The sequence below is a fragment of the Lepus europaeus genome, chromosome 8, assembly GCF_033115175.1.
Source record: "Lepus europaeus isolate LE1 chromosome 8, mLepTim1.pri, whole genome shotgun sequence".
Taxonomy (NCBI): domain Eukaryota; kingdom Metazoa; phylum Chordata; class Mammalia; order Lagomorpha; family Leporidae; genus Lepus; species Lepus europaeus.
The window spans coordinates 79,221,741-79,245,555 of record NC_084834.1 but is presented as its reverse complement, the minus strand read 5'-3'; the positions used below and the strand labels follow the sequence as shown (position 1 = coordinate 79,245,555).

The following is a 23,815-nucleotide window of genomic DNA, read 5'->3' as shown; positions in this document are numbered from 1 at the left end:
ACCATTTAAGATTATTTGAGAGAGTTACAAGCAGAGAGAGGGAGATGTCTTCCATCCACTGGTTCACTCCCCAAATGGCCACAACTGCCAGAGCTGAGCCAATCCAATGCCAGGAGCTTCTTCCAGGTCTCCCACGTGGGTGTAGGGGCCCAAGCCCTTGGGCCTTCTTCTGCTGCTTTCCCAGGCCATCAACAGGGAGGTGGATCAGAAGAGGAGCAGCCAGGACTTGAACCAGTGCCCATACAGGATGCTGGTGCCAAAGGTGGAGGCTTAACCTTCTATGCCACGGCGCCAACTCTGTATCTAAATATATGAAAAATGGGATAATACCTGTCTAAAAGTGTTGAGGATTTAGTGAGGTCATGTATACAAAGTGCTCAGCCGGTACCCAGCACATAGGAAGCACTCAATAGACATTGCTATTGCTGCTGCTTCTATTTTTACCACTATTACTAGTGTCAGTGGCAAACATCTTCCGTGGGCCAGGTACTAACCTCGATAGCTGTGAGCATTTAGAAATTATATGGTATCCAGATAGTATATGATAGCCAGAACAGAGTTGGACAGAATGTTTTCCCATAGTAGTGTCCAACTTAATAGCTGTCTGGCACATGGTACTTAACCAGTGAATGAACTAATTTAGCTATCACTGTGGTGAGAACCCAGGTCAGAAGCCTGACACCTCATTTAGTATCTGGATTATATTCCTTTGTTTTTTAATCGCTTTTCTAAGTTAAGCCTTTTGATAATTTCCATTGTACAACTTTATGGTGATTATACATGAAAAGAAAGTCAGTTTAGAAATCTAATTCTCCAAATATTTTCATTTACTTAGAGATTTAAAAAAAAAAAAAGAAAAAATGTGAATGTGTTCCGAAAAAAAGGAATAGAGCACAGCCTATGTAAAACAGCCTAATTTTAGAGAGAAACCACAAGTAAAGCAGTATTGCTGGAACACAGAAGATATGGAGACCATGGTCAGAAAATGAGAATTGGAGATTGACATGCCAGGTGAAAATACATAGATTTGTTTCTCCAGAGAATTTTAAAGGGTTTTAAGTAGCAGAGTTCCATTATTTGGCATTCATTTAGAAATCTGCTATAGGGCTTTAATGGAAGCAGAGAGAACAATCAGAAAATAATTGTAAAAATATGCATTAAAGATGATGGTCTGAATCAAGATTTGGGGTTGAGCAGTTGGGATTGTTGATATTTAACCACTTTTGACACAAAGGAACAAATTTCATATGGTTGGATGGAAAAGAAAGATCTTGACAAAGTTTGAAGGTTTGCAGGAGAAGGTGGTTTAGAGGTAACTCCAAATTTTGGATTCAGCCCCAGGTTAATAGGAAGAGCTGTAGCTAACTTGCTTAGTTTTTATAATTAATGAATAGAGATTTCATATATACAGATTTAGGAACATAGTGATACTTCCCTCCTGCCTATGCTCCCACTATTCCTCCTCCTTACTCTTGAATTTTAATAACGATCTACTTTGTTTACTTTATACTCATAAGATTAACCTTACATTAAGTAAAGTGTTCAGCAGATAGTAAGAAAAAACTGTTCCTCAACAGTAGAGATAAGGGCTATAAACAATCATTGAATCTCAAAATGTCAGTTTCACTCATAATCATTACATTTTGGTACTCTATTAGTTACCACAGATAAGGGAAAAGATGGTATTTGTCTTTTGGGGACTAGTATATTTCACTAAATGTAATGGTTTTCAGTTGTATCCATTGTTGCAAAAGACAGGATTTCATTATTTTTTATGGCCGAGTAGTACTCCGTTGTGTATATATACCAAATTTCTTTATCCAGTCATCAGTTGATGGATATCTGGGCGATCCCATCCCTTAGCTATTATAAATTGAGCTGCAGTAAACATAAGGGTACAGATAACTCTTTCATATGCTGATTTCATTTGAGTAATTTCCCATGAGTGGGATGGCTGGATCATATTCAGATTTCAGAAATTTTTCCATACTGTCTTCTACAGTGGCTGCAACAGCTTACATTCCCACCAGCAGTGGATTAGGGTACCTTTTTCCCCACATCCTCACCAGCGTTTGTTGATTTCTATAAGAGAGTGACTCTAACTGGGGTGAGGTGAAACTTCATTGTGGTTGTGATTTGTGCTTCCCTGATCCTGAGCATTTTTTCATATTTCCTCTCTTGAAAATGCACCTCCATTTTTGGCTCATCTTTCCTGCTAGCCTAAGTAAAGCATTACATCCTTTCCCTATTCCACCATCTTAGAATCCTAACTTGCTTATTCTCAACACACCGTCTCAGTTTTTGTAGTCTTTGCTCCACTCCATTAGAATTACCAGCAGTGATTTGAAATTAAAGGAAAACCACAATTCTGTTTAATTAGGTTACAAACAACAGACATGTTTCTGGCATCTAAATTTGGAACTCTTAGATTAATTACTACTATGTGTAACAGGAACTTATCTATAATGTTTCTTCAGTTTTGTAGCAATTAACTAAGTTATACAACGAACCGTTATCCATGAAAAGATGCATCCCAACTTCTTAACTATATTTAAAGGCCTAAACAACCAAAATGCAGTATTAAATTGAAGTTTGAATATTTTGAGGAATATTTCTGAATTTCACTTAGCAGAGTTTCTCTTTACCTCATCTAACGTCCTGTGTTTCCCCTCACCCCACACTCAATGACTCAATTTGTTTTTTGAGTACTTATTGAGCAGCCATCACCCTGTAGGCACTTTGAATGATAGTACCTTTCTAAATGTGCATATTTATGTAACAGAAAACAATTTGAAATTATAGGATTGTAATTTGTAGTCATACTTTACGTAGTTTTTCTACAATTGAGAGTATAACAGGAACATCTGTTAACATTACACTGGACGTATGAGCAAAGTTCGTGGAAATTGGAATTAAAAGGTGTGTTAATTTTTGAATGCATACAAGAGTTTTCAAAGAATTCACAGAAGAAATGCATATGAAAAATATGCTGGATTTCAAAATTTTTGCACAAAAATGTATATTTTAATTCCATTTCCCCCAAACTTTGTGAAGTACCCTAGTACTTTGATAAACTTTTGCAGTAACACAAACTTGTTGTTACATATAGATCTTCAGCCAACTGTTATGAATCACAGCTCTCTCCATGTGTTAAACTTTGAAAATAGTACTCCTTTTAAAGTCACCCTGAATTCTGTCTTAGTGCAAACTTTTGGAGGGCTGAACTTGCTAACAAGATTTCTCACCACTTAGTCACTGTAGCCATATGTAGAGTAATTCTGGGCTTATGCCATTAGGTTAATTCACACTCTCCTGAAAGGCTGCCCTCAGCTGGAACTCCTCACCAACTTGCTGGGTCTTCAACTGCAGAGAGCAGAAACAAACAAATGCAGCTGTAGCCTACACTGAGCATATAAAAACTCCCTCCTATCAAAGAATCATGTGTCTTTACTTTTAGAGTATAACATTCATCATCACTTGTTTATTAAGCTGAAAGCTTGTTTAGACAAATATACTTAGTCATTCACTCATTCATCCAACAGATATTTAAGTCCCATATTGAGAATGCTTTGATGATACAGTGTTGACAATTTTGGCAGCACCAACCTGCATACTTGTAAATTGATTATCTCTTAATCAGGAACATTTAAAACATCCCACTTGTGATCAACATTATTATACAGTTTTAAACAGTTTCAACCAGGGTTTATTTCAGTCATCAAGGACAGATTGACTGTTAATGCTAAAAAAAAAAAAGGTGAAATTGTTAGCAAAGATAAAGCTTATTTTCCTATAAGAAAACAGAACTGTAAAATAAGACATTATTTTAAACTTTGTAAAAATCTCTAAAATTTTTAAGAGACATTTAGTTATTAGAAGGACTATCTACAGAACTGTTTCATTGTAGAGTATCTAGAAGTTATTATAAGATGTTTTGAAAGAAATTAATCTCTGGACTAGCTTGAGAAGTTTATTGGTTAAATTGTACTGCTCTAGATGAACCTTCTTGCTATGTGAAGTGGTATAAATACCCTTCACCTTTTGAAAAATCTTGAAATAAATAAAACTTTACAATACACTCACAGAGCCTCAAGTTATATTAAATGATTGCCATGTGTGGCACTATGAATTTACTACATTACTTTTACACTAGCCATAAAAGATTAAGAACATGGACTTGGTAACCAAACTGCATTCGAACCTTGGCTTTACCATTTAATCACTTTCTGACCTTGGGCAGGTTTCATACCTTAGTATGACCTTCAGTTTCTTCATCCATTATACTAGAGATAATATTTAGCTAAAGGGATTTTCTGTAGGAAAAAAATATCTAGATCTGTACTCAGTATACTAATTGTTGCTCCATAAAGGGTAGCTGTCAATATTTTATTGCTTTTCTGTCACATAGCACAGTAAAATGCTTTACCCTTTATCCTGCATTCTATCAGGTAAAGCAACTTAATAGAGTAGTAGCTGTTTAATAAACATTTGTGAAGGGAGGGAAAGGGAGACAGTGTATTCCCCAATTGACAGCAGTAGCCTGGGCTGAGCCAGTCTGAAGCCATGTGCTCCATCTGCGTCTCCCACATGGCTTTCCCAGACACATTAGCACGGCGCTGGATCAGAAGTGGAACAGCCAGGACTCAAACTGGCACCCATATGGGATGCTGGTGTTGCAGGCAGTAGCTCAACCTGTCACACCACAACACCTGCCCCAGGCATTTCTAAAGGAAATGGATACCTGTTCTAGAAAGGTGAGAGGGAGAAGAAACTATGCCTGGATGTAAGGGAGGACTATTCATTTCTGATGTACCAATTTGCTTTGTATGTTGTCTGCTCTTCCTTCTTTTGCACTGGACTTTGCAGGGTGAATCAAACAGAAGATGAAATGACCATCTTGGGGCCTTCCTAGGTGAATGCGTGTGTATCTCAATCTCCTCTGATCCTCTTAACTCCATAAACTCCTTTGTGGGTTTTTTAATGAAAAAAATCTTTACTAAGTTTCAAATAAACTGTCTTCAAGTAGGCAGTTAATTGGGAGGTTAGAGAGACTTTAAATGATAGCTTCTCAGGACTAGCATTGTGGTGTAGCTGGTAAAGCTGCTGCCTACAACACCAGTATCCCATATGGGCACTAGTTCATGTCCTGGCTGCTCCACTTTTCCATCTGGCTCCCTGCTAATGGGCTAGGAAAAACTTCAGATGATGGCTCAAGTATTTGGGTCCATGCCACCCATGTGGGAAACCTGGAAGAAACTCCTGGCTTTGGCCTGGCCTAGCCCAGGCTGTTGCATCTATCTGGGGAGTAAACCAGCAGATAGAAACTCTGACTTTGAAATAAAATAAATGTTGAAAGCTTCCCATTTTCTAAAAGGTTAATGGAAAAAGACTTACTGGATGCCAGAATATAGCTAATATAAAAGCCACCATAAAAATGCAACCATTGGACTCCAATTAGATTAGAATTCTTGATCATTAAAAAAAAATTATATTGTCTATATAAATAGGTTTCTTAAGAATGTACATAAGATGGAAGTACAAAGTAAAACCTTTTTCAAATATTTTAGCAAATTAATTTGAAAAGAATTTCTTATTTCAAGTAGTTTGGTATCTTTTTTTGTTGAAACTTATTTATTTGAAAAGCAGAGTAACCGAGAGAGAACTTCCATCTGCTAGTTCACTCCCCAGATGCCCCTCAACAGCCAGGACTGGGCCAGGCTGAAGCCAGGAACTCCACCCTGGTATTCCACATGGGTGGCAAGAACCCAGGTACCGGGGCCTTTATTGGCCGTCATCACAATGTTGGCTTAACCCACTGCACTGCAACACCACCCCCAGTTTGTTACCATTGAATCCACCTTAGGTTACTTAACATATCAGAGCTTACTTCAAAGTACTAAAAATTAGCAAAAGAAAACTGGTTTTAAAATATTCTAAAAATGAGACTTCTTCCTCTTATAATCCAAGAGTTCTAAGACAACAAAATCCTCTATAAGATGAAGACAAAAATGATTAAAGAAACCTATAAGATACACATCCTCCCAGCATCAGAGATGAAGTCGCTGAGGTAACAGAAGTTCTGTACTGTGCTCAAAGTCATTGTTGGCGCTGTGATGTACTGAATGCAGAGCCCACTGCCACCCTGCCATGGAGAGAGGACCGTACTCTGGGTACCATGAAGCATGAGGGCAGACAGAATTTTGATTGCAGTCCTGTTTGATCCCTTTGCATGTCATATAGTTCTCATTTGTGTCCAGTCAAACCAAGGAGTAAAAAGTACTTTTTAAAAAAATGTATAAAAGCGTTACCTAAAGCATCTAGAGAACAACTACTGGGGGGTAATGTAAATATTTGGCCTTCCTTTTTTTAATCAAAGTTTTATTCTCTGCTGTTGATATTGAGGTAGGTCAGCATTTAGGGCAGTGGGGCTTTTATTTCTTTGGCTTTGGTAGCTTCTAGGCCTCTCTGATCCTTGATATGAGGTGCAATGGTCTTTTTTCACTTAGGCAGTTTAAGTTGTCATCTTTTGATGAATTTATTTAAAGCTAAAGGCTTTTTCCTTTTCTTCTAGAAGAAAAAAATTTGTGGTTAAATGTAGTAGTGATTCATACAGGACACTGTCACAAAACCACTCAGCTTAACAATGAATTGACTGATTGTAATGCACTTTATCTATATTTAAAATTAAAGTTTATAATTCTGTTATTTATTTATTGTAGGATGTAATTAAAACCATTGTGCAGAGTGGTGGCATCAAGCATCTAGTTACTATGGCAACTAGTGAACATGTAATAATGCAGAACGAAGCCCTTGTTGCTTTGGCACTAATAGCAGCTTTAGAATTGGGTAAGTACCCCAGTGACAAAGTTATTTTCTCCTATTTTTATCTTGGATGAAAGGAAGCACAAGAGTGGAACTGAAGTCACACAGGACCTTGACTGGAAGCATTTTGCCTGTACCTGGATCTGAAATAAGGAGCATCTCATTAGATAGGTTGTCAAAGCTGTTTCCGTCAGCTCTGCTTTTAGTAACATTTTTATGGCAGTGCTCTGAGGTTGGCTTAATATTTTAATAATACCCCAACTTATAGCCACTGAAAGAATATAGAAAATGTTTTCAGAAGATTTCATGGAAGAAAAAAATCAGTATTTAAAATAACAGCAAGTGAAAAGCCCACTACTCTTCCAGTAACCCAGACTTTTTCAGTCTCTGCTCTCTGTACTGTTGATTTTTTTATTAATCACCCCCTTTCATTTTGGTTTCTATTGCTTTTGTAAAATTGCCTTCATTCTAAATTACCATCTTCTGTGTTATTCTTACTTGTATTTTGCTGTCAAACTCCCCAAAACAGATCCTAAAGTATTGTGTTAATTTCTGTCTAACACATTCCTATTTGGCAAATTCACAAGAAGCTAGTTTAAAGCATCTAGCTTATGAGTAGCAGCCTTTGGCTCAATAAACCCACCCTGATACAGTAAGCCAAGCCCAGTGTATCAAGACATGGCCTATGTTTAAGACCTAAGACTCCTATACACAAAGGGGCTCATAGAGTTAGGTGGGTCCTGTCCAATTCAAAGCATCTGGGTAAATTTAACCAATCCCCTCTTAATTCCCACTGATGACTTATAGCCATAATTCTCACTGGGGCAAGTGCCAGTGCCAGCAAGGAGAAACCAAAAGGTAAATGGCCTCAATGGCTGGAGCTATGCCAATCCAAAGCCAGGAGCTTTCTCCAGGTCCCCTACGTGGGTATAGGGGCCCAAGGACTTGGACCATCTTTTACTGCTTTCCCAGGCCATAGCAAAGAGCTGGATTGGAAGTGGAGCAGCCAGGACTTGAACCGCCACCACGGCTTTACCCACTACGCTACAGCACAGACCCCTGAATCTGGTTTTTGTGCCCTTCATGTTTTGTATCTTCCAAGCAAGCTGCAACTTCATCAGCTTCCTAATAGTTGAACATTTGCCTGGGTCTGATCACCTTACCTTAGAACTACAAAAAATGTTAATACATATTCACACTTTAATTGTTACTGGTGATCACTAGGCCCCTAGACCCTAAAATGTGAATAAACCTATCCTGCCTTTGAATACACAATACGCTTTGAAAAACCCTGTTTCTCCAGTCTATAGGCTATAAGAAACTGTCATTACAAATCTTTTGTATAGTGTATTTAAAAGCATTTTGAAGAGTCCTTATTTTTTAAAATAATTGTAGATTCACAATGCAATTGAAAGAAATAATAAAGAGTGATCCCAGTAGTAACAGTTTGGAGACCCATAGCATATCTCAATTGATTTAAGTTACTTATCTTATTCAGAATCCCCAGTTTTATTCATGCTTATTTGTGTATGTTAAGTTCTATATAGTTTTATTGTGTGGGACTGCATCTACCACCAGAGTCCACATACTGAAGACTTCCAGCACCATAAAGATCCTTTCTGATGCCCTTTTACAGCCACACCCACCTTCTGCCTCTATCCCCTAGAAAACAGTAACGTGTCCCTTCATTAATAAAATTTTATCATCTCAAAAATGCTACATACATTGGGCCAAACAACATAACCTTTTATGATTAACTTTTTGTATGTTTGCTCAGCATAATTCAAGTTATCTAATTTATATATCAATAGTTCATGCCTTTTTACTATTGAATAGTACTCCATGGTAAGTCCTTATATTATCATATATTACATTATCATAATGTAACAGTCACCTGCTGAAGGACATCTTAACTGATTCCAGTTTGGAGCTCTAAAAAATAAGGTAGCTGAAAACACTTTTGTACAGGTTTTTAAGTGAATGTAAATTTCCTTTTCTCTAGATAAATGCCTAGGAACACAATTGCTGCGTTGTATGGTACCTGCATGTTTAGTGTTTAGGGAAGTTGTCGCCCTGTTTTCTAGAGTGGCTGTAACACAGTTCTGTCACCATTGTAAGACAGACTCAGTTTTTTCTCTGCATCTTTTCCAGCATTTGGTGTTGTCCCTATTTTAATCCTAGCCAACCTAACTGCTATGTAATGATATCTCATTGTGGTTTTAATTTCCATCTCCCTAATGGCTAATATTGAATATATTTTCATATGCTTATTCATGACCTGTAAATATTCTTTGGTGAAGTGCCTATGTCTTGCCTATTTTCTACTTCATTTAAGTATGAGGATACCTCAAAAATTTCATATAAATGTATATTATGAAAAAAACTATGCATGGATCTCAAAAATTTTTTTCACCAACATAGACCTTTGATTCCAGTTTTCTATGAACTTTTTGAAGTACCCTCGTATTTCTGTCCTCTGTTCAGTTCCTTTGATCTTTGTGTCTATCTGTCCCTCCACTGACTACTGCAGCTGTATAGTAAGCCTTAATATTGGATAGAGAAATTCATTTTATTCTTTACCAAGATTATTCTAGCTATCCCATAGCCAGTGGCTTTTCAAATAAATTTTAGTATGTATAAGCTTATCTATTTCTATAGAAAGTTTTGGTGTAATTTTGATGAGATTTATATTAGGAGATTTCATCTTTTAAAGATAAATAACAATATTTTGAAAGAAATTAAGTGATATGTAGGATTTATTTCAAAATTTCAGATGATAGAGGTAGAAAAAAATATTGTCTAATTCTTGAAGATGCCAATGGTTGTTTGTGTCTGTTTAGCACTTTTCATAAATTGCCTATTAAATGTTAAGCCTAATTTACTCAAATGTATATGGAAATCTAGTTCTACTATTTTCATGTAGTCCGAATTTATTATTTTTCTAGATCATTGTTATTTATCAATCTCTTTAGGGAGGTTCCATAGTTTCTAGCAGAGGAAGGTAGTGATTAGCCTGAATGTACTGAGTTCATAACAGTAGATAACTCATTTTGCTTCATATTTTAGGCACTGCTGAGAAAGACCTAGAAAGTGCTAAACTTGTACAGATTTTACACAGACTGCTAGCAGATGAGAGAAGTGCTCCTGAAATAAAATACAATTCCATGGTCCTGATCTGTGCTCTCATGGGATCTGGTAAGTATTTCCTTATCAATACATGATTAACACTAAATATTAAATGTGGCTGAATAGTTAATGGTGGCTTGGGGTTTTAAAAGCTTTAGAAATTATTTCACAGAAGATGTAGGATTACTTTTACAATGAAAACATTTCCAAAAGATTCTTGCTATAACAGAAAATACCATATGACAAATATAGGCAAAATAAAGAACAAGTTCTTCCTTTGTATGCCATATTAGCTAAGAAATCCATCCTAGGAATCATGGGTATATCTTGGTATATGTTCTATGGACACTTGAAAGGACCGTGTATTATATTAGGTAGAGTGTTCTATCGATGTTGATTAGATCATGTTGATTGATGGTGGTGTCGATTTTCCTAGGGTATGATCATCTGAACAATTCTATCAATTACTGAGAAAGGAGTCTTTTGAATACTCCCAGTTATAATTGTGAATTGTCTGTTTCTCCTTCCAGGGCTATCAATTTCTGCTCCACTAATTTCTCAGCTCTGTTAGGTACATATACCTTCTCTGTGCCTTCTTGGGTCTGTTACATAGCATCCTTCACCGTCTCTAGTAATCTACTTTACCTAATACTAACCTAGCTGCCTGTGCTTTCCATCTGCTGAATTGTTTACTTGAAGTATCTTATACTCGGCATAGAGTTAGGTCATGTTCTTTAATCTACTCTGCCAGTCCCTTTTATTTGATAATTTAGACCATTTCATTTATATTTAGTATGATGACATTACAGCTTGGCTGCAGTTTCATTATTGTTTCCTATTTGTACCATTTTTTTTTCTTACCCCCAGTGGGTTAACAACATTTTTTAGTACATTTGTTCTTTTTTAATTCTAAACTATTTCTTCTTATATACATTTAGAACCACAGTGGACAGTATTAAGATTTGTTTCCACCAGCAACCTTAATCAGAAAACTCTTGAAAGGAGGAAAGTCTATTGTGTCTACCTATATTGAGAATGTCTTGATTTCTCCTTCATTCCTATATTTTCTCCAGGTACAGGACTTTGAACTCATAGTTCTTTTCTTTCTGCACTTAAACATTGTGCTTTCTTCTGCTGTCTTCTAGCCTCCATGGTTTCTTATAAGAAATCACTGTGTTCCAATTTGTTTATTCCCATTTCTGTCTCAAGATTTTTTTGTTTGCAGATTTCACATGACTATGATGTATCTTGACATGGATTTCTTTTGGTTTATCCTGTTTTGAGGTTTGCTCAACTTCTTAGACACCTGAAGAGTTACATCTTCTGCTAAATTTACAAAGTTGTTAATACTTTAAGATTTTATTTACTTAGGAGAGAGCAATCTTCCATCCACTGGTTCATTCCCTAGATGGCCACACCCACTAGGGCTGAGTCGGGCTGAAGCCAGGAGCTTCAACCAGTTCTCCCACTTGGGCCATCTTCTGCTTTTCCAAAGCCTTTAGCATGCAGCTAGATTGAAGTGGAACAGCCAGGACTCAAACCAGCACCCATATGGTATATTGGTATTGCAGTGGCTTTACCCACAGTGTCATATTGCTAGCCCCACATTATTCCTTCAGATATTTTTCAACTCTGCCCTGTTTCTCTTCCTTTTGAGTCTCTGATTAGACGAATGTGAGCTCTTTGGATATAGTCCTCGGAGTCCCCCAAACACTTTATTTCTTCCTTACTATTTAGATTAATTCAGCAGTTTGTTATTCTGTCTTAAAGTCCTCACCATTCTGATAGTGAGCATTTCAAGTTTTATTTCAGTTATTGTATTTTCATTTGTTTCAAAGCATTTAGATAATGTGGCATTTTTTAAATTGTGGAAAAATTGATTTAACCCATTTTAAAGTGTACAGTTTAGTGGCATTAAATATACTTACGTGACTATGCAACCATCATCACCTTCAGTATCTAAACCTTTCCTATCTTTCCAAACTGAAACTCAGTACTCATTAAACAGTTACTGCTCATTCCCTCCTCTTCTCAGCCTCTGGAAACTACCATTCTGTTTGTCTGAATGAATATGACTACTCTAGACATCTTCTATGTGGAATGAAATACTAGTCCTTTTGTATCTGGCTTTTTTCTTTACATAGTATCTTTAAGATTCTCTGTTGTAGTATTTTGTAGAATTCTCTATCAGATTTTTATTTTCTTTTAAGGTAGAATAATATTCCATTGTATGAATATCACATTTTGTTTATCCATTTTACCTATTATTGCTACCATTTTCCTTTTGAGAATTGTGTTATGAACATTTATATACAGATATATTTTCTATTCCCTAGTTTTAGTTCTTTGGGTTTATACACACATGAAACTGCTGGGTCATACAGTAATGGTTCTGGTTTTTGAGGAACTACCATACTATTTTTTATAATGATTAGACCACTTTACATTTCTACTAGCATATGCTAATAGCATATGCAATGCATAAGTGTTCCATTTTTTCAATATCACCACCAATACATGTCATTTTCTTATAATAGCTATTCTAATGAGTGTGAGGAAATATCTTATTGTGGTCTTATTTTCATTTCTCTAACATGTGTTGATATTGTGGATCTCTTTGTATATTGATTATTTGTAGGTTGTCTTTGGAGAAATGTCTACAAGTCCTTTACCCATTTTTTAAGTCAAATGGTTTTGTTGTTGAGTTGTAGTTCTTTATGTATAATCCCAATTCTGAGATAAGCAAATATTTTCTTATTTTGCTCTGATAGTATTTTTCCATTAATATAAATTATCCATCATTGGGTACTGTGTTAATTGATTCAAAGTATAATGACCAAAAAAGGATAACTTATATTTCTCTCTCCTTAAAACTTTAGTGTTTATGTTGGCATGCTTCAAACTCTGCTCAATAGGTCAAACTACTGCTTGTGACACCCACATCTCCTATCAGAGTGCCAAATCGAATCCCAGCTACTCCACTTATATAGCTTACTGCTAGTGCAGCAGATGACAACCCAAAAATGTGGGCCCCTTCCACCCACATGGGAGACCAATATTGAATGCCACGGTCCTGGCTTCAGCCTGACCCAGCCCCAACTATTGTAGCCATTGGGGAGTGAACCAGCTGATGAAAGATAGCTATCTTTGGTCACAGCTTTTCAAACAAGTATGTTTATTTAGTGCAAAAATTTTATTGTATTTGAAAGGCAGAGCTTGGGGGGTAATCTTCCATGTGCTGGTTTACCCCTCAAATGGCTACAACAGCTAGGGCTAGTCAAGGCTAAAGCCAGGGGCCAGGAACTTCATCCAAGTCTCCTATGTGGGTGGCAGGGGCCCAAACACTTGCACTTGCTTTTCCCAGACCATTAGCAGAGAGCTGGATTGGAAGTGGAGCAGCTGGCACCCACATAGGATGCTAGTGGTAGTTTTACCCATTACACCATAACACCAGCCCCTGGTGCAAAAATTTGGAAGCCTTTGCATATAAGAGGTCTTCAAAAAGTTCATAAAAATGAGTAATATGGAAAAATTTAACATGGATTTCAAAAATTTTTCTACCAAGTGAACTTTTAATTTCATTGTCCATGAACTTTTTGAAATGCTTTCATAGGCAATAAGTGTGTAATCGACTGTGCTGGAGAACCCTAGAACTTATTCTTCCTATCTAATTATGTTTTGGGGATGTTATCTAGCCTGTCTCTTTCTCCCTCCCCTTCCTAGCTTTTGACAGCCACTATTCTACTCTCTACTTCTGTGAAATCAACTTTAGCTTCTAAGAAAAAGAACATACAGTACTTGTGTTTTGTTCCTGGTTTATTTCATGGTGGTGTCCTTACATGCACAAAACTATTTCAATTTTATGAAATCCAATTTATTTTTCTTCTGTTGCCTGTGCTTTTGTCGTTGTTCCCAAGGAATCATTTTTTAAATCCTGTGTCAAAGTTTTCCCCCTATGCTTTCTTCTACAAGTCCTAACAGTTTTAGCTCTTACATTTAGATCATGGATCTACCCCCCTTTAAGTTTATTTATTTATCAGAAAGGCAGAGTGATAGGAGGATAGTGGGAGGGAGGTTACATCCACTGGTTCACTCCTCAGATGCCTACAACACGCAGGGCTGGGCCAGGACCTCCCATGTAGGTGACAGAAACCCAGGTAGTTTAGCCATCATCTGCTGCCTCCTAGCATGTACAATTGCAGAAAGCTGGATTGGAAATGGTGCAGGATTTGATCCCAGACACTCCAATATGGGATTTTAAGAGTCCCAAGCAGCTGCTTAATCTGGTATACCACAGCACCTGCCCGTGTGTATCTTTGTCTTTATACTTGTACTACACTGTTTTGAATATCATAGAGAGAGAGAGAGAAAGAGGTCAAACATCCACTGGTTCACAAATTGCCACAATAGCCAGGGGTAGGCCAGGCCAAAGCCAGAAGCCCAGAACTCCATCCAAGTCTCCCACATGGGTGGCAGGGGTCCAAATACTTTGGCCCATGTTCTGCCTCTTTCTCAGACACATTAGCAGGGAGCTGGATCAGAAGTGATGCACTCAGGACTCAAACCAGTGCTCTGCTGTGGGATGCCTGCATTCCAAGGTGGCAGTTTAACCTGCTGCGCCACAACACTGGCCCCCGCCGTTAGGTTTTGAAGTCAGTAATATTGTTTTGCAAGATTGCTTTATAGATTCAAGGTACTTTGAAATTCCATATGAATTCTAGGATGGGTTTCTCAATTTCTCCTAAAAATGTTGGTCCTAGTTTTATGTGTCAGTCTTATTAAACACATGTATTTGAAGAGTGATTATATTAAACATTTGACTTCAGTCTTAAAGGGAATTCTCTAATTTCCTGTAATTGATGCTAAGTGGAGCAAGAAAGCCAGGAAGAGGAGGATAGGAAATCTGAAAGGTAGAACAGTGTCAGAAAAAATTGTAGAAAGAACATAAAGTATACATTTTAGCAGACACCAAGGTTCTTACCAAAGTCATTGGTTTACATATTTGAACTCATGATAGGGTTAAGTACTACATAACTGAAAAGTGACATAATACAATGAGCTATGTTTAATTATAACTCATTATCCTAATCAACCTTAGACTACAGAACTTAACATCAGATGTATTTTTATAAAAGTATAGCAAATAGGGGCCGGCACTGTGGCAGAGCGGGTAAAGCTGCCACCTGCAGTGCCGGCATCCCATATGGGCGCCGGTTCAAGTCCCGGCTGTTCTATTTTCAATCTAGCTCTCTGCTATGGCCTGGGAAAGCAGTAGAAGATGGCCCAAGTCCTTGGGCCCCTGCACCCATGTTAGAGACCAGGAAGAAGCACCTGGCTTCTGGCTCTGGATCAGCGCAGCTCTGGCCCTTGTGGCCAATAGGGGAGTGAACCAGCAGATGGAAGACCTCTCTGGGGCCAGCGCTGTGGCGCAGCAGGTTAAAGCTCTGGCCTGAAGTGCCAGCATCCCATATGGGCACCGGTTGGAGATCTGGCTGCTTCACTTCCGATCCAGCTCTCTGCTAAGGCAGTGGAAGAAGGCCCAAGTCCTTGGGCCCCTGCACCCACATGGGAGACCTGAAGGAAGCTCCTGACTTTGGATCAGCGCAGCTCTGGCCATTGCAGCCAATTGGGGAGTGAACCAGCGGATGGAAGACCTCTCTCCTTCTCTCTGTGTAACTCTGGCTTTCAAATAAATCTTTAAAAAATATATATATATCGGCCGGCGCCGCGGCTCACTAGGCTAATCCTCCGCCTTGCGGCGCCGGCACACCGGGTTCTAGTCCCGGTCGGGGCACCGATCCTGTCCCGGTTGCCCCTCTTCCAGGCCAGCTCTCTGCTGTGGCCAGGGAGTGCATTGGAGGATGGCCCAAGTGCTTGGGCCCTGCACCCCATGGGAGACCAGGAGAAGCACCTGGCTCCTGCCATCGGAACAGCGCGGTGCGCCGGCCGCAGCGCGCTACCGCGGCGGCCATTGGAGGGTGAACCAACGGCAAAAGGAAGACCTTTCTCTCTGTCTCTCTCTCTCACTATCCACTCTGCCTGTCAAAAAAAAAATTGCTTTATATATATATATATATATATATATATATATATATATATATATAAAGCAAAGTTTCTGACTTTTTAACATATTCCTCGACTACTGCCATGTCTTTCTCCGGAATTATATCTCAGATTCATCAAAGTAAACATTTTGGGCATATGTTTTTGGTAGCTTATAAAATAGAAAAATATAGGGGCCAACTAAGCCTTTACCCGTGGTGTCAGCATCCCATATGGGCACTGGTTCATGTCCTAGCTGCTCCTCTTTTGATCCAGCTCTGCTTATGGCCTGGGAAAGCAGTGGAAGATGGCCCAAGTACATGGGAGACCTGGAAGAAGCTCCGGGCTTCATATTTGCTTGACTCCGGCCATTGTGGTCATTTCGGGAATGAAACAATGGATGGAAGACCCTTCTTTCCCTCTGTCTGTAACTCTGTCAAAATTTTAAACACACACACACACAACTAACAGAAGCATATCTGCTATCTATTTTTGTCTTCCAGAGTCTCTACACAAGGAAGTCCAGGATTTGGCCTTTCTAGATGTTGTATCCAAGCTTCGCAGTCATGAGAACAAAAATGTTGCCCAACAGGCCTCTCTCACAGAGCAGAGACTTACTGTGGAAAGCTGAGATGCACAGCATCATCCCATCTCTGAACTCCCCTTTGTCCTCCATCCAGCTGCCTCTTCTGCTTCATTCTTTACCATATCACTTGTGCATGCGTGTAATGTTCCCATACCAATGGAAGAACTGCTGTAGGTACCTGCCTAATAAGATTTCTAAACCCATAGTTAGTGTGAACATGGCTTTGTCAGAAACAGGTCTCCACCCATAACTGTTCTCTTGTACTCCTGTTGCTTGAACTACATTAATTAGAATGTGCATGTTGTAGTCCTTTGATGATATAAACTTGGTACTACATAATGACTTGCTCCTCACATGCCGTAAGCCACATAATAATGTACTGGTAAATTAGAAACAAAGAACGCAGCAGGACCTGTCTAGCTTATTGAAAATTAAACTGAATAGTAAAAATAGCTCCTTTTTTGGTGCTTTGGGAAGCACAGTGACCAAAAAACTGTATGGCTGTACATTCATTAACCTTACCTACTAATGTCAAACTCATGGTACCTAGAGTTGAATAAAATTCCAATGCTCTCAATCTTTACCCTATGGTTCCTCCTTTTTCCTAACTATGTAGACTACTGAAATGGCCACAAATTTGGCAAGACATCCTGAGGTTTCTGATGCCATATTTAATTGGCTGTCATTAACACCCTAATGTTAAAAACCTTGTAATTTTCAATGTGAAACTAGGGGTTGAAGAATCTGACATTAGAGCATTTGAGTTTTACCTGTATTTTAGATTCTGATACATGTGCAGTTTCACCTCAGAACATCTTCCATGAGTTAATCAGCATTGTCCAACACTTGTACAAGTCACTTAGTACTTGTTTTCAGGTGAGGAAATGGTAGCTCACTGAAGAATGGAGGGAGGGGTTGTGTGTATATGTGTGTGCTGCTTTTCATCATTCAGGTGAAAGGTTTTCATCTTTCACAGTCCTCTTACATCTTCTATTAGAACTAGCAGGACACAGGAGGAAAGATGAATAAGCTTGTCTAGACTAAAGAAAGGAAGGAAGTAATAAAAGCCATAGTAGCCAGTCCAGTTCATTCCACTGATGGTCTCATACCTGTCACTGTTAATTGTCCACCTCCACTTTCCCACTGAGAATGGCAGTAACCATAAAGACTCCCTTGGCAAAATAGAGTATGCTCTTCACTGCTGCCACCACCACCACTACCAAATGGGATTCTAGAGCTTTGAAACACAATCTTCATAAATTAACCAGAGCATCCCTGTGACCCGCCTGCCTTCTCCCTGTACCCGAATTTGACCACTGTTGGCCTAAAAGACAAGATGGCTCCGATATGGAAGGAGTGCAGGACAGTGGCAGGGGTTTCCAAGGAGGTGACAAGTGTCCTCCCCTCCAACATGAGATGCTGCACATCTCTATAGGTGTGCTAAGTTGGACTTTTGACTCCAATAAAACAACTATACTTCAGGGAAGTTAAAACCCTAATGGAGGTAAATAATCTTAACTGATTGTTCCCTTGGATATCCAAATAAGGGACTATTGTGAGTTCTTATGCTACACTTACTGTAAGAATGATCTTGTTTATTGTCAATCTTCTGGACTGGATAGTGGACTATATTTTATAGGTTTTGAAAAACATGTTGCATAATAGATTGTGCATATTAATAACTTAATAAATGGTATATCAAACTACAGTGGCATCATTTGTCTGCTTTTGTGTATTTTTACATATACCTCCAGCTCCTCTAACAGTGCTTGCTCACTGTGGGTTGTCAGTATGTTGAGTGAATGAATAAATTCCTATTTCCATGAAGTTTCAATACTCCCTAAACTAATTCCAGATAGATGATTGATAGGAAATTTGAGATTTAGGTAGTTTGACTTAAAGGGAAAAAGTTTTCATAGTAGGATCTGTCCCTTTCTGTATAATTACAGAAAGCCTCAGAATATTCTAAAATCAGATTTGAGAGGAGACACCATCTGGACCAGCTTCCAGCAATCAATTCACCGATATGCTAGCAATTCTCATCTCTAGCAAAACAAAATGCAATTTGAGTTACTAAGTGTTCTATAGAAAGACCAGAAGACCATGCATCTAAGATGACAAGGGTCCACCCAGTTACATCCTGCACTGCTGTGCCATGGCAGTGGGAGGCAGGTTACAGGCTCTACAGTCCCTTATCTCCTACCACCAACCTCACTTGTAGAGGCCACAATTTAGTTTACTATCTACTCAGTGTGCTTTCTAAGGGAGGATATAGGCAGAACAGCACAACAAAGCTTTAACTATCATTTTGTGCCAGGATTAGAGCATAGATGAAAAGAAAAAAGGCCTAAAAATCCCAGGGAACGGGAAAGATGGCTGGGTGAAACACTAGAATAGTCCCCCTGCTTTCAGCACCATTGTCAACTTGGAATCCCACTAACCACCCACCCCACCCCACCCTAGGTGGTAACTTTTTGATGCTCAGAGCAAAACTGATCAAACAGTAGCCTGTAATCCAGTGTTTTCCTTGATAAAACATGTTTTTGGCATACTGATAAGGAAGATGTGGAATTAAGATTTTTCATTTCTGAAGTGATTTCCTGATGGGTGGAACGGGAGGCAACTGTCAGATGGAAGCAGCAATGTGAAATGTTCCAAGAAACCCTGCACGTGAAGAATTCAAAAACGAAATGCCCTTTCATATCATTAGAAAATACTAATTCTGTCGAGCACACCGGCTGAGGATGTCTGGATAAGACATTTACTTAGGTGAGCATTACCTTTGTATCCAGCTGTTACAAGAATTAGCTTAAAAGCCATTTAACTCTAGGGAACCATGATGCTTGAATTACATAAGTATCTATTAGAAAGTACTTAATGATACGTAGGATGAGTTGTAACCTAGAAAACAGAGGCCTTTTTTCTGCACAGGTATCCCTTTTTTCTGCACAGGTATCATCTCTTTACGTTCATGTACAAACACCCACATACAAAGCACTTCCAAAAGTTCATGGAAAATGAAATTTAGACATGTTCATTTTGGTGCAAAATTTGAACTCCATGCATCGTATTTCATAATGTGTATTTTTTCACGGACTTTCTGAATATTCCCTGTATGTATGCATTTCAGTTTTTTCACACCAAGATAAATTTATCATTTTATTTTCTACACTCTTTGAAGTACTCTTGGAAAGCTTCCTAAGTGTGTGTTTTATTAGGGGTGTCTGCCTGAAATGTTGAGATAACTATTTCGACAGTGTCAGAGTAGGAGAAGGGTGGTCTGGATAATGTCTGATCTGTAGTCATAACCTGGTACTGTTACATACTAGCTCTTGTGACCATAGCCAGGTTACTTTAACTCCCTGGGCTGGCTTGCTTCTCAATGTAACAAGTTTAAAAATTCCTGCTTCTCAGAACTTTTGTGACAATCAAAACTTTTAGAGGCTGGATGGTTGGATGGAACTGTGATATCTTCCTGTTTATACTTCCTCCACCCCTCCACAGGATTCCCAGCTGACAGAATTCAAAGTATCACCACTGAACCGAAGACAAGGTGTCTCTCAATAGCTTGAGGACTCAGTCATACTCCGCATGGAGTTCATAATCCCTCACTTCCCTGAAATGGAGATGACCAGGTCTGCAGAAAATCCTTGTATATCAGTTCCCACTACAGGGCTTTCTCTTCCTGTCTCAGCCCTTTTCATTGTGAAGTGACAGTAGCTCAGTTCAATTTTTATTAATATGACTCAGTCAATATAAGTAAAACTGTATTAACGTTTTTCCTCAATAAGAAAAACCTTTTTTAAAATTGAGCCTTTTAGCTACGGCCACAGATATTCTAACAACACATCGAAAGTGGACAGTGGACACATGTCTGCTGTTCATAACACCATATAGGAACCTGAATGCTGACAACTCTTTGTATACTGCAACCAAATGACAAAGAAGTCAAACTCAAGGTAGGTGGAGACTGGCACATGTGATTTTCCTGGCCTTTGCTCCCTCATTCCCTGGCTTTCCTGCTTACTGGTGTTTTCACAGTTGTCCCAAGAGAAACAGTGTAGAGCCTCCCTCCCATTTCCTAAGCATAGGGGATTCTACTACTGCTACTACCACATCTGTTTCAAAATGGGCCTCTCTTGGGGCCAGCGCTGTGGCGCAGCAGGTGAAAGCCCTGGCCTGAAGTGCCAGCGTCCCATATGGGTGCCCCTCTTCCGATCCAGCTCTCTGCTATGGCCTGGGATAACAGAAGATGGCTCAAGTCCTTGGGGCCCCTACACCCGCGTGGGAGACCTGGAAGAAGCTCCTGGCTTCGAATAGGTGCAGCTCTGGCCATTGCAGCCATCTGGGGAGTGAGCCAACGGATGGAAGATCTTTCTCTTTCAAATAAAGAAAATCTTTAAAAAAAAAAAAAAATGGGCCTCTTTTCTAGCCAAATGCTTTTTTGCTTTTTGAAGAATGGAGTCATGCCTTATAACTGAAAGGCAGGCACTACCTGCTGCTTGGATGCTGGCTACACGCCCTACCCTCGGGCCATGTGTGCACCCACAGGGAAAAATAGCCTTCTCTTTAGGACTTGTCCGAATTCTCCCAGTGTCAGCATCCTCCCACCACCAGGACCATCAGAGCAGCTCAGTGCCTCTGACCTTGATCAACTTTCTGCTGCTTAATTCCTCTATGTCTGCCATAGGCACATCAAACACCTAAAATGACTTAGAACTTCTGAGGGAGGGGAAGGTTGAGTAGTCCCACCTCTGGGGAAACCCAAAATAGTTCCCAATTTACCATCAGTGGGTGCTTGCTTTGCCCTGCCCTCCCTTTGAGTTTCTAGAACACATCCCACTCTCCACCAGCCTTTCCCACAATGACGTCCTTTTAGTGACTCATTCTGCTCTTTTCACCCACACAGCCTCATCCCCAGGGTCCAGCAGAAGCTGGAGGAAGTGACGACAGCACAGCAGCCAGCGAGCCACCTGAAATCCCAAGGTAGCAACTATTAAGGCCTGCGGCCCCCTCCCCTAGCTCTTGCCTCTTGTTCCCCTCATGTAATTGAGAAATGCAGTGACTTTCCCTGAACCATGAGGAGTGGGAGCAAGATAACTGACCTAAGAAAAGCATCTGATGAAAATTCATTTCCTGCTACTCTATAGAGATTAACCATGCACTTACGTTCTAGCCTAATTTGACAGCCACTTAGCCTATAAAAGCATGCCTTGTTAAACCTGTGGCTAATGTCTGATGCAAAGTTCCAGAATGACATCTGGCATGCTGTCCCCCAGCGTCTGCCCTGTGGGTCTTTTACACAGCTGAAGTTTTATATCACCCGTAGCTCTGTCCTTTTATCTCCCTTTATACAATTAGAATGTGTCATGTTACTAGGAATCATGAGATTTTAATGACTCAATTTTTTTTCCATTTATGTGAAAGAATAAACAGTGCTCCCAACCACAAGTTTACTCCCACTCCCCAAATTCCCAAATCAGCTGTGAGTGAGCTGGGCAGAAGCTGGAAGCTCAGTCTAGGTCTCCCATGTGAATGGCAATGGCCAAGCTATTTGAGCTGTCACTGCTGCCTCCCAGTGTCTGCATCGGCAGGAAGCTGGCGTTGAACTAGGTAGGCCAATAAGGGATATGAGTGTCTTGAGTGACATGTCTTAATCAGTAGGCCAAATGCCCACCCTTATAAATTTCATTTTTCCTGGTTGTGTGTTCAACTGTGGATATAATTTACTTAACCTTTTGCCCACATCTGGACATTCAAAGTATACTTTGAGTTTTGGAAAACAAACCTAGGAGTGGGCATTTGTTGCAGCAGTTAGGACAGTGCTCGAGACACCTGCACCCTATAGCAGAGTGCCTGGTTGGAGTTCTGGCTCTGCTTCCGGCACAAATTCCTGCTGTAAGTGCACCCTGGGAGGCAGCAGGTCATAGACCAAGTACTTGGGCTCCTACCCATGCAGATTTGGCTTGGGTTCCGGGCTTCAGCCCAGGTTGTTGCAGACATTTGGGGAATAAACCAGAGACTGAAAGATCTTGATTTCTCCCCCCTCACACACCTTTCAAATAAAATAAGGAGAAATTTAAAAAAGGAAAGTAAAGCCCAAATGCTAAGTTGTGAGCATTTTCAGATTCTAGCAGAGTTCCTCAACTGAGAACTATCTGACTTGTCAGTCCCTCTATTTTCGGCCCCTACTCCTAAGTCAGAACCCTACTTTTCTTCCTTGGGGATCCGTATCAGGCTGTCCATGTGGCAGAGTTGCCCCAGCCTCTTGGCACCCTACGTGGACATTCTACTTCCTGTTCACCCAACTCCTGCCAAGCCTTCCATTTTCCTAAGGAGACCCACAGCAGCACCTCCCTACAGGGCATCCAGGCATTGCGTCACATACACCCACTCACCATGTATCCCATCCTCTCAGCAAATGCACCAGAGGGATCACTCTTGAGGAGGGGGAGCAGAGCACACCTACAAGCACCAGTGGAGCCAGTGTTCAGGTAGTGGCAGTCTAACTGCCTCTTAGCACTGTCATCAACCACTACCAGCATGTTCACACCTCTCACCCAGTCTGTGAGCCACCACTGATGTGTTCCAAGCTGATAAACACTTTCCAGGCTGGCTCACACAGAGAAGGGACATGGTGGGGAGCCTCTTTCATAAGAGCCATCATGTAACACTCCTCACCATCCAATGACCTAGCCACGCCATTCATTTCTTTCTCCATAGACCAGAGATGGCAAACTCAAGACCCTTGCACATATTGTTTGGTCTGTCCACATGTTTAAAAAAAAAAAATGGGAGAGGGGAATGAATTGCTGTAAACATTTGAAATTTATGTGATTTTTGCATAAAAATCTCGTTATCCAACTTTTCCTTAAAAAATGGGGAGCTCTGGCAACCAGGGACTGACTCCATATTCCAAGAGAGCAAGATGCAGCTGTGCAGTCCACATGGGACAAGGACATTGACATGTCCAGCCAACGAGGGTCCCCGCCTCATCTATCCTGTGTGCACCTTAACTTCAATGCCCCTGGAGGCTTGGGTCTGTGGATGTGTAAGCATGGAGAAGCAGCACCACTGCACCCACTGGTGCAGGTTCAAATACTTGAGAGCATTTCTATGACCTGTGTACCATTTTCATCCTCTTAGAAAAAAGATCTGACACCCTGAGGGCTAGTGGCAACTGGAGTCTGACAAATGGCAGGAACATGGAAACAGACAGCTGCAAGCCATGCCTGATTC

General features: G+C 39.9%; 1 protein-coding gene across 4 annotated transcripts in view; it reads left to right on the top strand.

The window, feature by feature from the left end:
- Positions 1 to 18,283, top strand: part of RAP1GDS1 (Rap1 GTPase-GDP dissociation stimulator 1) — a 177,343-nt gene extending 159,060 nt beyond the window's left edge. For all 4 annotated transcript variants that reach the window (XM_062199847.1, XM_062199846.1, XM_062199845.1 and 1 more), the window contains 3 exons: positions 6,720 to 6,846; positions 9,889 to 10,017; positions 16,494 to 18,283. In XM_062199847.1, coding sequence (XP_062055831.1) covers positions 6,720 to 6,846; positions 9,889 to 10,017; positions 16,494 to 16,621 — 384 coding nt within the window. In that variant the 3' untranslated portion in view covers positions 16,622 to 18,283. The remainder of the gene's footprint in view (positions 1 to 6,719; positions 6,847 to 9,888; positions 10,018 to 16,493) is intronic.
- The last annotated feature ends 5,532 nt before the right edge of the window (positions 18,284 to 23,815 follow it).